Raw genomic sequence first — 15,884 nt, 5'->3', positions numbered from 1 at the left:
CCTTTAGCTAAACTCACTAAGACAAAAAGATAGAAGGCTCAAATAAATAAAATCAGAAATAAAAGAGGAGAAATTACAATGGATAGCACAGAAATACAAAGGATTATAAGAGAATACCATGAAAAGCTATATGCCAACAAATTGGATAACCAAGGGAAATAGATAAATTCTTAGAATCATACATCCTTCCAAAACTGAATCAAGCAAAAATAGAGAATCTGAATAGACCAATCACTAGTAAGGAGATTGAAACAGTAATCAAAAACCTCCCAAAAAACAAAATTCCAGGACCAGACAGCTTCTCTGGTGAATTCTACCAAACATTCAAAGATTTAATACCTGTCCTTCACAAACTCTTTCAAAAAATCAGAGGGGATGCTTCCTAACTCATTTTACAAGGTTAACATTACCCTGATACCAAAACCAGACAAGGGCAACACAAAAATGAAAATTACAGCCAATACTGCTGATGAACATAGATGCAAAAATGCTCAACAAAATACTAGCAAATGGAATACAACAATACATGGAAAGGCTCATACTACAATCAAGTGAGATTTATTCCAGGGATGCAAGGATGGTTCAACATAATCGTAATACACCACATTAACAAAATAAGGAATAAAAATCAGAAGATTATCTCAATAGATGCAGAGAAAGCATTTAACAAGATTCAGCATCCATTTATGATAAAAACTCTCAATAAAATGGGTATAGAAGGAAAGTATCTCAACATAATAAAGGCCATATATGACAAACCCATAGCCAACATCATACTCAATGATGAAAAACTGAAAGCTATTCCCCTAAGAACAGGAACAAGACAAGGATGCCCACCCTTGCCACTCTTATTCAACATAGTATTAGAATTCCTAGCCAGAGCAATTAGGCAAGAAAACGAAATGAAAGATATCCAAATTGGGAATAAAGAAGTAAAACTGTCACTATTTGCAGATGACATGATTTTATATAGTGAGAACTCTAAAGAATACACCAAAAAACTAAAGGAAATAATTAACAAATAGAGTAAAGTTTCAAAGTACATAATCAACATATAAAAATCAGTTGCATTTCTATTGTTAACAACGAACGGGCAGAAAGAGAAATCAAGAATACAATCCCAGGGGCCGGCCCGGTGGTGCAGTGGTTAAGTTCACATGTTCTGCCTCTTGGCATCCCAGGGTTCTCCAGTTTGGATCCCGGTGTGGACATGGCACTGCTTGGCATGCCATGCTGTGGTAGGTGTCCCACATATAAAGTGGAGGAAGATGGGCATGGACGTTAGCTCACAGCCAGTCTTCCTCAGAGAAAAGAGGAGGATTGGTAGCAGTTAGCTCAGGGCTAATCTTCCTCAGAAAAAAAAAAAAAAAAGAATACAATCTCATTTACAATTGCAACAGAAAGAACAAAATACCTAGGAATAAATTTACCCAAGGAGGTGAAAGACCTGTACACTGAAAACTATAAGACATTGTTGAAAGAAATTGAAGAAGACACAAAGAAATGGAAAGATATTCTGTGCTCATGTACTGGAAGAATTAACATAGTTAAAATGTCCATATTGCCTAAAGCCATCTACAGATTCAATGTGATCCTTATGAAGATCCCAATGACACTTTTTCATAGAAATAGAACAAAAAATCCTAAAATTTATGTGGAACAACAAAAGACCCCAAATAGCCAAAGAAATCCAGAGGAAAAAGAACAAAATTGGAGATGTCACACTCCATGATTTCAAAGTATACTGAAAAGTTACGGTAATCAAAACAGCATGGTACTGGCAAAAAAACAGATGCACAGATCAATGGAACAGAATTGAGAGCCAAGAAATAAGCCCACATATTTATGGACAGCTAATTTTTGACAAAAGAGCCAAGAACATACAATGGAGAAAGGAAAGTCTCTTCAATGAATGGTGCTTGGAAAACTGGATGGCCACATGCAAAAGAATGATAGTAGACAACTATCTTACACCCTACACAAAAACTAACTCAAAATGGATTAAAAACTTGCATGTAAGACCTGAAACCATATGACTCCTAGAAGCAAACATGGGCAGTATGCTCTTTGATTTTGGCCTTAGCAATATCTTTTTGGATATGTATCCTCAGGCAAGAGAAACAAAAGAAAAAACAAATGGGACTACATCAAACTGAAAATCTTCTGCACAGCAAAGGAAACCAACAACAAAATGAAAAGACAATCTACCATTTGGGAGAAGATGTTTGCAAACCATATATCCAGAAGGGGTTAAAATCCGAAATATGTAAAGAACTCATATAACTCAACAACAAAAAAATGAACAACCCAATCAAAAAATGGGCAGAGGATATGAACAGACATATTACCAAAGAAGATATACAGATGGCCAACAGGCACACAAAACGATGTTCAACATCACTAATTATTAGGGAAATGCAAATAAAAACTGCAACGAGATTTCACCTTACATCCATCAGCATGGCTATAATTAACATGACAGAAAATAATAAATGTTGGAGAGGATTTAGAGAAAAGAGAACCCTCATACACTGCTGGTGGGAATGCAAACTGGTGGAGCCACTATGGAAAACAATATGTAGATTTCTCAAAAAATTAAAAATAGAAATACCATACACTCCAGCTATCCCACTACTGGGTATTTATCCAAAGAACATAAAATCAACAATTCAAAGAGATTTATGCATCCGTATGTCCATCCCAGCATTATTCACAATAACCGAGATGTGGAAGCAATCCAAGTGCCCACCAACTGATGAATGGATAAAGAAGATATGGTGTATATATATACAATGGAATAGTACTCAGCCATAAAAAAGACAAATTTGTGCCTTTGGCCACAACATGGATGGACTTTGAGGGAATTATGCTAAGTGAAATAAGTCAGAGAAATATAAATACCATATGATCTCACTTATATGTGTAAGATTACAAAACAACAATAAACACATAGATACAGAGAACAGACTGGTGGTTACCAGAGAGGAAAGGGGGAGGGGGAGCGTGAAAGAGGTAAAGGAGGACATTTGTATGGTGACAGATGGCAACTAGACTTTTGGTGGTGGACATGATGCAGTCTATACAGAAGTCAAAATATAACGATGTACACCTGAAATCTATATAATGTTATAAACCAAAGTTACTTCAATAAAAGTGAAAATGTATATACATACAATGGAATATTATTCGGCCTTAAAAAGAAGGAAGTCCTGCCATCTGAAATCTAAAACAGTCAAACTCATAGAAGCAGAGAGTAGACTCGTGTTTGCCAGGTGCTGGGTTGGGGCAGTGGGGAGGTATTAGTGAAAGGGTACTAAGTTTCAGTTATGCAAGATGAATAATTTTCACAGTACAGCAAATAGTCTTTAGTGGGCTTTTCAAAAAAGATCAGAGACCCGCTCAAAATGTGACATTCAGATCATAGGACTTCAGTCCCAGTCCGGCGTTTGGCCTGCTTTGATTCCTATGCAAACACCAGATAGGAAGGAAGAGGCGATCCAGGAAATCCCCTTCTTCTGGGGTGAGAGATAAAGATGGGAATGCAGATGGGAAGGAGGCCCTTTTCAGCCCTGTGTGCACGTGCACACGCACACACACACACCCCTCTCAGTTATTGCCCTCATTTCACTGGGCTTTGTAGCACCCTTGCTCCCATGTCACCCTACCCTTTGCTGCTCCACAGTTGGTTTTCCTTTCACCACAGCAACAAGTTAGTTTTCTTACTGCCATGGCGCCCTAACTGGTCTCTCTGTCTTCACCCTTTGCCCTTAGAGTCTGTTCTCTACACAACGGCCTTCTAGTGTTTCCTCATCTTACCCAGAGAAAGCGCCAAAGTCCTTGTCACGGTTTACAGGGTCTTGCATGATCTTGTCTTCTGTTCCTCTGTGGCCTATCTCCTACTGTGCTCTCTCTTGCTCAGCCTGCTTTGGCTTTCTTGCTGCTCTTCCAACTCGGCAGGCTTTCTTACATCATGGCCTTTGCACTCACTATGCTCTTGTATCTCTTTCGAATCTCTGCTTAATTATTATCTTCTAAACGAGGCCCACCCTGACCTCCACTCAGTGTCCTATCCACACTATGGTTAGGAAGACTTACCATGCTTTTGCTCTTCCCAGAGCACCTAACATATAACGTGCCATACAATTTATTTTTTCTATTATCAAATTTTTTCTCTCCTCACGACAAGGTTATGAATTTTTGTCTTCTTTTCTCTTTGATGTGTGCCAGGAGCCTAGCACAGTACCCAGCACACTGTAGATGTTCAATATATATCTACTGAATGAATGAATGAATGAATTTTCGTTCCTAAACACGTGTATTTCTATGGGGACCTTGCAGAGAGGAGGTGTAGGCTGGGCAAGCCAGGGTTCAGGTAGTCCCAGGGTTCCAGGAAAAATAGCATCTTAACATGATTTCTTAACAATATAATATCTCAACCTATCCTCTTCAATGGGCATATAACCTCTTTCCTAGAATTTCAGAGCTGGAAGAGCCTTACAGAAATCCATTTTTATCCCCTCATATATTTTACATATGATAAAACAGAAGGGAAGGAAATTGACAAAATCACCCAACAAGTCTGGGACAGAGCTGACTAAAAGTTTCCTCGCTCATTGGTGTTCAACAAATGTTGATCACCTACTATGTGCCAGGTATCATTCTAAGCAATGTAACATATCAAGATTGTTGCCATTTTAGAGCTTACATTTAAATAAAGACAAAAAATAAACAAGATAAGTAACATATAGTATATTAAAAGGTAGTATGCCTCAGGAAGAATAATAAGATGTAAGTAGAAAACATTGGGGAGGGATTGCAATTTTCAAAAGGGTCTTCAAGGAATACCTTACTGAGCAGGTGACATCTGAGCAATGACGTGAAGGAAATGAGAGTGAGCTTTGCGGACACCTGGAGAAAGAATGTTCAAAGAAGAGGGAATAGCAAATGCAAAGGCCCTGAGGTAGAAGTGTGCCCAGTGTGTTCAAGGAATAGCAACTAGGCCACTGTGACTGTAGTTGAGAGACCAAGGGGGAAGACTAATAGATTAGTTCAAAGAGAAAACTATGGGGAAGGGATCAGATAGTGTGAGGCTTCCTAGGATATTTTGGCTTTTACTCTAAGTGAAATGTGGAGGTCTTGCTTGATTTTGAGTAGAATGGTGACTTGATCTGAGCAACATTTTAGGATTATTCTGACAGCTGTGTGAAGAATAAATTGAAGGAGGGCAAGGGCAAAAGCAGGGAGATGAAATCCAACACCCATTCATGATCCAAAGCTCTCAAAAAACTAGGAATAGAAGGGAACTTTCTCAACTGATAAAGGGCATTTATGAAAAATCTACATCTAGCATCACACTTAATGATGAAAGACTATTTCCCCCTACGATCATGAAGAAGACAAGGATGTCTGCTCTCTCTTATTCAACACTGTCCTGGAGATTTTAAACAGTGCAGAAAGGACAGCAGTGGGGAGTGACTGATAATGAGTATGCAGTTTCTTTTTTAGAGCAACTAAAATGATCTGAAATTAGATATTGTTGATGGCTGCACAAATCTGTGAATATACTAAAAACCATTTAATTGGGTATTTGAAAAGGGTGAATTATATGGCATGTGAATCATATCTCAATAAAACTGTTTAAAAATTTAGGCAAGCAAAATAACTTAAAGACATAAAGAAGAGAAAGCAAGAAAAAAACTGTCTTTAATTGCAAATGACATGTTCAGACATTACATGTTCATAAACTAGAAGTCCTAATATTGTTAAGATTCTCTCCAAATTGATCTACAAAGTCAATACACTCCTTATCAAAATCTCAGAAGCTTCTCTTTTTGTAAAGATGACAAGCTAATCATAAAAGTTATATGGGAATACAAATGATCTAGAATGGTCAAAACATCTTTCTAAAGAAAAAAATATCATGAGTGTTTTCACTTCCCAATGACAAAACATACCATAAAGCTACACTAATAAATACAGTGTGGGTTTGGTCTAAAGATAGACAATACAGACAAAAGGAAAAGAATAGAAAGTCCAGAAATAAACTTTCACATGTATAGTCAGTTGATTTTTGACCAAGGTACCAAGCTAATTAGCTAATTCAGTAGAGAAAGGATAGCTTTTTCAATAAAGGTGCTGGGAGAATTTGCTATCTACATGCCAAAAACAAAATGAACTTTACCTCACATCATAAGCAAAAATCAACTCCAGTGGATCACAGGCCACAATTTAAGAACTGGAACTTCTAAAGGAAATCACAAGAAAAAAATCTGTGTGACCTTGAGTCAGGCAAATATTTCTTAGATAAGACACCAAAAGCATGAGCCATAAAATTTTAAAAATATATGCTAAGTTGGACTTCATCAAAATGTAAGCCTTTTGCTCTTCCAAAGATAACATTAAGAAAATAAAAAGACAGCCATAAAACGGTGACTATATTTGTGAATCTTATATTGATAAAGAACTTGTATTAAGAACATAAATAACTGTTACAACTCAAAAATGAGAAGAAAAACATCTCAATTTGAAAATGAGCAAACTATTTAAATATACATTTAATAAAAAGATATTCTGTTGAATAATAAGCATTTGAAAAGATATTCAACATCATTGGTCATTAGGGAAATGCAAATTAAAACCATAAAACCATGGCAAGCTGGCAGGCTGGCACCTGCCCAAGGTCAGTCAGCAGATCTGAGGATGGCATTCTGCAGCACCCCTTCCTCCTCAGCACCAGGCAATCCCCTCTTTGGGGAAGAAAGCTGGGCAGGACCGTCCCGAGCATGTTAGAGCCAGGGCATATCCTCCACCCAAGGGCATATCCTCCACCAAGCTTGAAGGCACAAGCTTCCTTGCCAGTGGACGCCTGGGTCTTCTCAAACGCCATTTTCCAGACTATGTCTCCCTCCAATAAAGAGATGTCTGGCATAATCAGTGCCATCTAACAATAGCTGAAGGGATCCCCCAACCCTCAGTGCACAAAGCACACATCCACACCTAGGGGTCCCCAGACATACCTGAGCAAAGGCATTCTGGAAGAGGAGGCTGTGGGATGCCAGTTGGTCGATGTTTGGGGACCTGATGAGCTGGTCCCCATAACAGCCCAGGGAGGGACGCAGGTCATCCACGATGATCAGAAGGACATTCAGAGGATCTGGACGGGGGAAGGGGCTTCAGTGAGATCACCTGCACTGACACTGAACCCCTACTCATGGTAGGTGGTAGGGTACTGAGAGGCCCAAGGCTGGCCCCTGCACCTTGACAGCCCAGCCAGCCAAGCAAGGGAGAGGGTGACCAGGGCTGGGGCTCAGGGAGGGTGGGAGTGGGAGTACAGAGGAAGCCCCAGTCTTGGGTGGCAGGGTTAGGCTTTGGCCATGGCCAAAGCCTGGATGAGGGAGAGAGAGAGAGTGAAGGAGGGAAGGAAGGATAGAGGAAAGGAATGAAGAATTTAGGGATGGAGGGAAGGCTGGACAGAGGGAAGAAATGATGGCGGGTCGGAGGGAAGGAAAGGAGTGAAGAATGGAGGCAGGGAAGAGTGGATGGGAGAAGGAACAGTATCAGAGAAGGAGCAAGGCAGTTAAGGATGGATGTAGGCAGAGAAGGAGGGAGGGAGTCCTGCAATCTGGGCGAGGGCGAGGGAGGAACCTGTGGCCGACTCGCCTGGCGCCGCAGACTCGAGGGAGCTGCAGACGGAACCCAAGACCAGACCAAGCCATAGCAGGCCCCGGCAGGGCGGCAGCATTTCGGCACCGGTGCAGCCGTTCTGGGGCGACGGCGACACGCTGCGGCGGGAGGGCAGGGCTGAGCCGCCGCCGCCGCCGCCGCCGCCACCGCGAGCCCCGCCTGGGAAACCAGGGCCGTCCGCAGGAACCACCCAAAGGTGGCTCTTCAGGCTGGGGCTCCGGCGGAGCACGAGCGCGCTTGCGCTCTTCGTCCCCCGCCCGCCCCGCCCCTCGGGGGCGGGGCCTGGTGGGGAGCGAGGCCCTCGCGCGATCTGGGACACAGCAGAGCGGGCGCCGCCTCGCGCACCCAGCGGCCCATGGGCCCCTTCACAGTTGGAGAGTTGCTGTGGGAATCTTTCCAGGTGTTTCGGAAGAGCTGTGATGCGATGCAATCACTGTCCTTAACCAGCAGTTTCCAGCCTCTTTGCCTTTGCTCGTGCTATGCCTTTCCCCTAGAAGCCCTTGCCTTCCCTCAACTATCTATAAAAGTCACACATTTCCTTGCAGACCAGCCCAAATGCCATTCTCTTTCAGTGAGGCCCTTTGAGAACCCTCCTTCCTCCATCTTTAGCACCCCCTTTCCTATGCATTTGTTCAGCAAATACTTATTAAGTACCGCAGATATGTGTACCAAGCACTGCTAGCGGCTTGGGAGTTCTAAGTCCCTGCCCTTGCAGACAGTAAATAACCAAATAAACATAGAATGGCAGCGGGCATACGCGGTCTGGAGAAAAGTAAGGTGAGGGGGTGTTTCTTGTAATTTTCTATGGGGCGGCCAGGCAAAGCCTCACTAGTAAAATGACATTTGAACAAAAACTTAAAGGAGGCAAGGGAGCAAGCCACGTGGATGTCTTCAAGAAAGGTGCTCCAGGCAGAGGGAGCAGCCATTGTGGAGAGTATGCTTGACAGTGTTAGAGGACAGCACAGAGGCAGGTGTGGCTGGCAAGGAACCAGGATACCAGACCGGAAGAGTGAGAGTCATCACACTGCTGGCAAGAAGCACCCACTGTCTGCCTGAGGCAGAAAGTTGGGAAGGACATCATTACAGTCAATGCCCGCCCCGCCCGCCGCCTCCTGCCCCCCGCCGATGAAATAACCTAACACAATGCCAGGCAGATTGAAGATCTTTTTTGCATGCAGGAATGCATAAATATTAGTGTTGTTATTGGGGGCAACATGCTCATTTTCTCCTCACAGCGACACTGAGCTAGATGCTACTATCATTCCCATTTTACAGAGCCAGAAATTAAAACTCAGAGAGACTAAATCACTTGACCAAGGACACACAGCCAGGAAGTGGAGGAACAGAGTGACTCTCCATGAGAAATGTGCCTTCTCAGGAGGGGGCGAGAGCATGGTCATCGCACGTGGCCTATTGCCATTGCTGCTGCACTTGCTTTGCTGTTTCCTCGGGCCTGAGCACAGGCAGCTGTTCACACTGGAGCCTGGCTGGCGACCCACTGGGAAGGGCTAGCCTCCATCTGCACTCCCCAGGCCAGAACACATTGAGTCCCTCAGGGTGGGCCAACCCCAGCCAAGGGCCCAAGCTGCCAAGTTTCAGGTGGCACCTCAGCTGTTCCTCCTCATCCTGACATTTGCCTTGTCTTGGTGGCTGCTCAGGGTCTTGCCCTTTCCCTCCTAAAATTATGGCCTTAACATTTCAGGAAACGCAGAGCCTCATGTCAACAAGGACTCTAGTGGATGTCTAGAAAATTGCTTTTACCCTTATTTCCTCTCTCCTTGGCATCTGTAATACATTCTTATAGCAATAGGTGCCTCTTATGAGTTTGTAAACTTAGGACCTAATTATATCGAGTCATGTGCCACTTAACAACAGATATGTTCTGAGAAATGCATCATTAGGCGATTTCATTGTTGTGCAAGCATCATAGAGTGCACTTACACAAACCTAGATGGTACAGCCTACTACACACTGTCGACGAAAATAATCCATAACCAATCTATAAATGAAAATTTGGGTGAGTTTATTCTGAGCTTAAATCTGAGGATTATAACCCGGGGCCTTTCTTCCCGAAGGAAGAAAGGACACCAAAGAAGTGGGGTGCACAGACTGGTTATATACCCCCAGAGAGGATGTTTCACATAGGATTGAAATGTCCCTTTTACAATAGTCGCGAGACTGCTCTGTCGGCACAGCATTGATGGAAACAGCAGGTAGGTCTTCTGTCTCAGTGAACACAGCAGGGTGGCAGTCTGTTGTCTCCAGCTGAGTGGTCACAGGTGAGCTGGGTGGTCAAAGGTGAGTGCAGCAATCAGTTCCTAGCCTAAGGAAAAATGCTTATCCCTAAGGAAATGCTACTGTGGGGGGAAGTTGCACCTTTGTCTCAAGGGCCTTTGTTCTGGCCATAGGAAATGTCTAGGCAGATATGCAATGCGTGCTCAATAGCCACAGTCAGGCCCTTTTGGAAAAAACAAAGTCAGGCTGAATTAGGTTGATACCAAATGGCTTCCTCATATACTCCAATATATCCTATTGCTTGCCATTTTTATTTGTCAACATCGAGACTATATGGTACTAATCTTGTGGGATCAACCATCATATATGCAGTCCGCCATTGACCAAAACGGCAGAATGCAGTGTGTGACCGTACTTGTCCTTATCAAAAAGCCATTAAGAAAAAATAATTCAGTAAACCCCAGGGTTGGCCAAAGAAGGGAGTGAGGCAGAAGTTGCACACAGTTGCTGGCTCTAAAAATGTCTGTAGTTCATTTGTGGACGCCTTTCAAATTGGTGGGATACATGAGGAATAAGAGGCAGCCTGGGCCTTGCCTGCCTCCTCCCTCCGAAGAGTGCACATTCGGTGGGGAGGAGGGGCAGCAGTGTAATGCGATCTCCATCACACAGGTGGACTTTTGATTTGTCAAAAAGAAGAGTTCCCCCAGAAGAAGCAATCAGATGTGAAGACAAGTTCACCCAGTCTGACACTGATTCAAGGCCCTCTGCCATGTTGCTGAGGTGTGGGAGGACACCAAGAAGGGGCAGCTGCAGAGCTGGTTCTAGAGAACAGCCAGCCCTCTAATGACAGATATGAGAGACCAGGTATGGGGCCTATGATGCATTTGATCATGCAGTCTCATCTATATCTTTCTCGGAGAGTTTAGATTTGAATAAAGGTGAACAGCTAGCATTCATTGACAGCTGTGGCGGACAGACCCTAAGGTGATCGCCAATGAGTCACACCCTGTATAATCCCCTCCATTTGAGTGTGGGTGCAACCTGTGCTTCTAATCAATAGAATACGGTGAAGATGAGACTGGATGTCACATCTGTGACTACATTACCATGTATATATGAATCCATCTTGCTAGCACACACTAGAGAGATTCTCCTGCTGGTCTTGAAAAAGCCATATTGTAACTGCCCCTAGAGAATGTCACATGACAGGGAACTGTGGGTGGCCTTTAGGACCTCAGAGCAGCCTCCAGCCAACAGCCAGTTAGAAGTCAAGAACTCAGTCCTAGGACCACAAGGAAATGAATTCAGCCAACAATCACATGAGGAGGACTCCAGATTCCAGAAGGGAATGCGGTCTGGCCAATACCTCAATTGCAGCCTTGTAAGACCCTGAGCAGAGGCTCCAGCTAAGCTGTGCCTGGACTCCTGAGCTGTGGAAGCTGAACTAATAAATATGTGTTGTTTTAAGCCACTAAAATTGTGGTAACTTGTTAAGCAGCAATAGAAAATGAATACAATAGCATTATTCATTCTCAACATTAATAGACATTTGACCTCAAGGTCAGATCCATTTTTAGGGTGACTCTAACAAAACTCAAGCAGATGTGGAAGTAGCTTCTTATGGTTAACAAAGCACTGATGCCCTAAAAGAGTCCATGAAAGCAGTTTTGAATTGTTCCACATAAACCACGCCCATTAAGACCAATCCACCAGCTATGCTGAGGTATGTGATGACAACACAATTCTGGAGAGAAACGACAGCCTCTCTGTCTTCAATCTAGCTACGGCCATAATCAAAGAAAAGATTGAGGGAAAAGGGGATGTTTTCAGTGTTCCAACAAAGCCCAAGAGGCCACAGACACAGCTGAGATTAAACTTGCAGGGCAACTGGAGAGGCTTGAAAGATCAAATGGACAAGTGCAAGGAGATGATGATGCAGAAAAAGTGAAAGCAAAAGCTGAAGACTGACTTTGTTGGACATGTAGTCCAGTTTAAGGAACACAAAGCAGCCCTGCTTGCTGGAGATACCCCAGACTTGAACAATTCCCACTAATAAAATTTCAAAATTGACAGTTTTCCAAAATATTTAAAACACCCCAAGAGACCAGAATGTGAACCTTTCTTTCCTAAATATCAGCTGCATTCACACAGTAGCTTCAATTCATGGAGCAGTTTTTAGAGGGGTAGCCTAGTTTCAGCAAAAACTAAAATATGTAGCTGAGAGCATCATAAAATCAGGCCTCCAGTTTCCACATCTAATGTCTCCAGATGGGACTGCTTTGTAGCTCAGTGCCTGCATGAGATTTAATAGGGCATCCAAAGCAAACAGTCCCAATCTTTCTATATAAAATACATACAAGCAAATATTAAATACACATCCGGAATAGTAAAGAAATAATGATTGGTTCCCTTCCAGTTTAAGTTAATGAACCAGACACAGGCATTTATTGTCTCTTATGGGTTGGATCCACCAGAAAATTGACTCAGAGTTAAGTGTGCAGAATCTTTATTGGGATTGCCTTTCAGAGAAATACCTGTGGAAAGGCTTGGAAGGGAGCAAGAATGGACAGGAGTACTCAATCTGTGATAGAGGCCTTTGCTGACCCCATGGGGCAGTCTAGAGCTAGAATAGCACTTCAGAGTGGTCTCGAGTCAGGCCGAGATGGCCAGATATTTATACATCACCTTAATAAGTCATTGAATGTGAGTTACTCTGGGAGGGGTCTGATCTTGGGAAACGTGGCTCTCTGCTGCTGAGGCAAGCCCCGAGGGGTTGAACAGCAGAAGGCTGTCTGCCCACAGCCTCCCCAGCAACTGTGGCAAGAAGTCCTTCATTGAAAGGGGACTTAGGTGGTACATCTATATGTTCACCACATCTCTTCCTCCCTTTAGAATAATTATGAAGGAACAAAAACAATATAACTGGACAGCAAGCAAGAATGGGAGGAAGATGCTCAAGTTCATTAGTTATTAGGGAAATGAAAATCAAAGCCACAGTGAGGTACCACTTCACACCAACTAGGATGACTATTATCAAAAAAATGGAAAATATCAAGTGTTGGTGAGGATGCAGAGAAATTGGAATCCTCATACATTGCTGGTGGGAATGCAAAATGATGCAGCTGCTGTGGGAAACAGTTTCGTGGTTCCTCTAAAAATTAAACATAGAATTACCACATGACTCAGCAGTTCCGCTCTTAAGTATATACAAAAGAATTCAAAACTGGTACTCAAACAAATACATGTAAACACATGTCCCTAGCAGCACTATTCACAATAGCTGAAAGGTGGAACAGCCCACATGTTCACCAACAGATGCATGGATAAACAAATTGTAGTTATATCCATATAATGGGATATTATTCAGCCACAAAAGGAATGAAGTACTGATGCTTGCTACAACGTGGATGAACCTTGAGAACATCATGCTAATTGAAAGAAGCCAGATACAAAGGGTCACATATTATGTGATTCCATTTATATGAAATATTCAGAATAGGGAAATCTATAGAGACAACACAAATTGGCAGTTGCCAGGAGTTGGGGGAGAGCAACTGCTTAATGGGTACGGGTTTTCCTTTGGGGTGATGAAAATGTTTTGAGATAGAGATGGTGGTTGTACAACATTGTGAATACACTAAATGCCACTAAATTGTTCATTTTAAAATGGTTAATCTTATGTTATGTGAATCTTACCTCAGTAAAAAAAAAAAAAAAAAGAACGGGAAGGGACCTGCAATGAATTAAAAATGTCACCAAGTTTCTGAAAGCTGCCACAGTAGAGACCAAGGAACCTACAGCCGAGAACATCTACGAAGGGGGTTTCAGTTAAAGAAGGAACAAACTTAGCCTAGAAGTCTCCCACCTCAGAGATAGCAGGTATGACAGAGGGGAGGAGTGAGAAATGGGACTTAGAGAGATTAATTGAAAGTTTCTTTATGGAAGTTAATCTTCCCCAGAAGACCCAAAAGCCTGTATTTAACCCAAGAATTAATTAAAGAAGAGTTCTTCTCTAAAGAAATCAAATAAATAGTCTGGGAAGGACTAGAAAAACTGGAGCAAGTGTTGGAGCCACCAAAAAAAAATCTTTCCAGATTATGACATTTTGGAGGGCTCCCAACAAAACTGTCAGTACGCTGCCTCTTTATTTTAAAATGAAGCCTACAAATCAATAAGTCCCACCCATGTACACAGAGCTGCCAAGTCAGCCTCATTCTTAAGTGTAATCAGACAACAACAAAAAAGGCCAAACATATGAGGAGAGTGTACAAGATGACAGAGAAATATCAAGAAAAACAAACAGCAAAGCTGGCCCAAGAGGAAAGAGATAATTAAGAGGACAGAAAAGAATAGTTTAAAAAATGGCCCTACAAAAATATCTTTTATGAGGCTGGCCCAGCGGCATAGTGCTTCAGCAGCCCGGGGTTTGCCAATTCAGGTCCTGGGGGTGGACCTACACACCACTCATTGAACCACGCTGTGGCAGCATCCCATATGGAAGAACTAGAAGGACTTGCGGCTAGGATATACAACTATGTACTGGGGCTTTGGGGAGAAAAGGAAAAGAGGAAGATTGGCAACAGATGTTAGCTCAGGGCCAAGCTTCCTCACCAAAATACATATATACATATCTTATATTAATAGCCTCAGAAAGACTTGAGAAGATATTGAATATATAGCACAAGAACAGGCTGCTATGAAAAAATTATAACACAACACAAAAGATCACTTGGAAATTAAAACTATGATTGCAAAATTAAAAATTCAATAAGAGAACTGAAATATCAAGTTGAGAGAAATTTGTACAATGTACAACAGAAAGACAGGAAAGGATACCACCAAGTGCTGGCAAGAATGTGGAGTGATTCAAACTCTCATCCATTGCTTATAGGGGGTTAATTGGTACAACCACTGCAAAGAACTCTGTGGCAGTATTTACTAAGGCTAACACTAAACATGTGCCTACTCCATGACCCAGCAATTCAACTTCAATGCATGTACCCAACAGATATGAGTACTTACGGCCACCAAAAGACATGGACAAGAATACTCATAGTAGCATTATTTGTTTTTTTTCCTAAAGATTGGCACCTGAGCTAACAACTCTTGCCAATCTTCTTTTTTTATTCTTCTTCTCCCCAAAGCCCCCCAGTACATAGTTGTATATTCTAGTTGTGAGTGCCTCTGGTTGTGCTATGTGGGACACCACCTCAGCATGGCCTAACAAGTGGTGTCATGTCCGTGCCTGGGATTTGAACCAGTGAAACCCCAGGCTGCCAAAGTGGAGCACACAAACGTCACTACTTGGCCATGAGGCAGCCCCAATAGTAGCATTATTTGTAATAGTCCCAAACTGGAATCAACCCAGATGTCCTTCAACAGTGTTCAATAATTGGGGATAGACAAACTGAGATATAATTACAAAATGGAATACAATGCAGCAATAGATAAGAACGACTGATACATGCAACAACATAGTTGAATTCCGAAAATATAATATTGATTGAAAGAAACCAGACATAAAAGAGTACATAGTGTGCAATTACATTTATATAAAGTTCTGGAACAGCATACAGATCTGTGATGATAAAGGTCAGAATAGTGGTTACCTTTGGGGAAGGTACTCACCAGGAAGGGGTCATGAGGAAGTCTTCAGGGATCCTGGAAATGTTCTAATATTTTATTTGATTGGTGGTTTCATGAGCGAGTATATATGAGACAATTAAGCTCTACACCTAAGATTTGTGCACGGTACTAACGTATGTAAGTTATGCCCCAATAAAATAGGTAAAACAAAATCTAGGAAATGCGAAACAAAATATAAGAGCCAATTAGGAAGACCAACATCTTAGTATGTTATAGAAATGAGAAAGAAAAAACGGAGGAGAGGAAATTATTAAAGATATATTAGAAAAATAGCTTTAGAGCTAAAGAAAAAACTGAGGTCAGACTGAAATGACTTACTA

General features: G+C 42.2%; 1 protein-coding gene across 10 annotated transcripts in view; it reads right to left on the bottom strand.

Annotated features, from left to right (window-relative positions):
- The window catches only part of LOC111771564 (gamma-aminobutyric acid receptor subunit alpha-3-like), a 52,785-nt gene extending 44,838 nt beyond the window's left edge, over positions 1–7,947 (bottom strand). For 2 of the 10 annotated variants that reach the window (XM_070257393.1, XM_070257400.1), the window contains exons 1-3: positions 7,660–7,928; positions 7,017–7,153; positions 6,182–6,244 (exon numbers count right to left, since the gene is read on the bottom strand). Coding sequence is in view for 2 of the 10 variants with exons in the window: in XM_070257391.1 (XP_070113492.1) it covers positions 7,017–7,123 (107 nt within the window). In the remaining 8 variants the exon portion in view is untranslated. Of the gene's footprint in view, positions 1–6,181; positions 6,245–7,016; positions 7,155–7,644 lie in introns of those variants that run through there. The other 8 variants (XM_070257395.1, XM_070257402.1, XM_070257399.1 and 5 more) reach the window with 7 other exon arrangements.
- Positions 7,948–15,884: the final 7,937 nt, after the last annotated feature.

Source organism: Equus caballus, chromosome X (genome assembly GCF_041296265.1).
Source record: "Equus caballus isolate H_3958 breed thoroughbred chromosome X, TB-T2T, whole genome shotgun sequence".
NCBI classification, from domain to species: Eukaryota; Metazoa; Chordata; class Mammalia; order Perissodactyla; family Equidae; genus Equus; species Equus caballus.
This window is presented reverse-complemented; position numbering and strand designations above follow the sequence as displayed.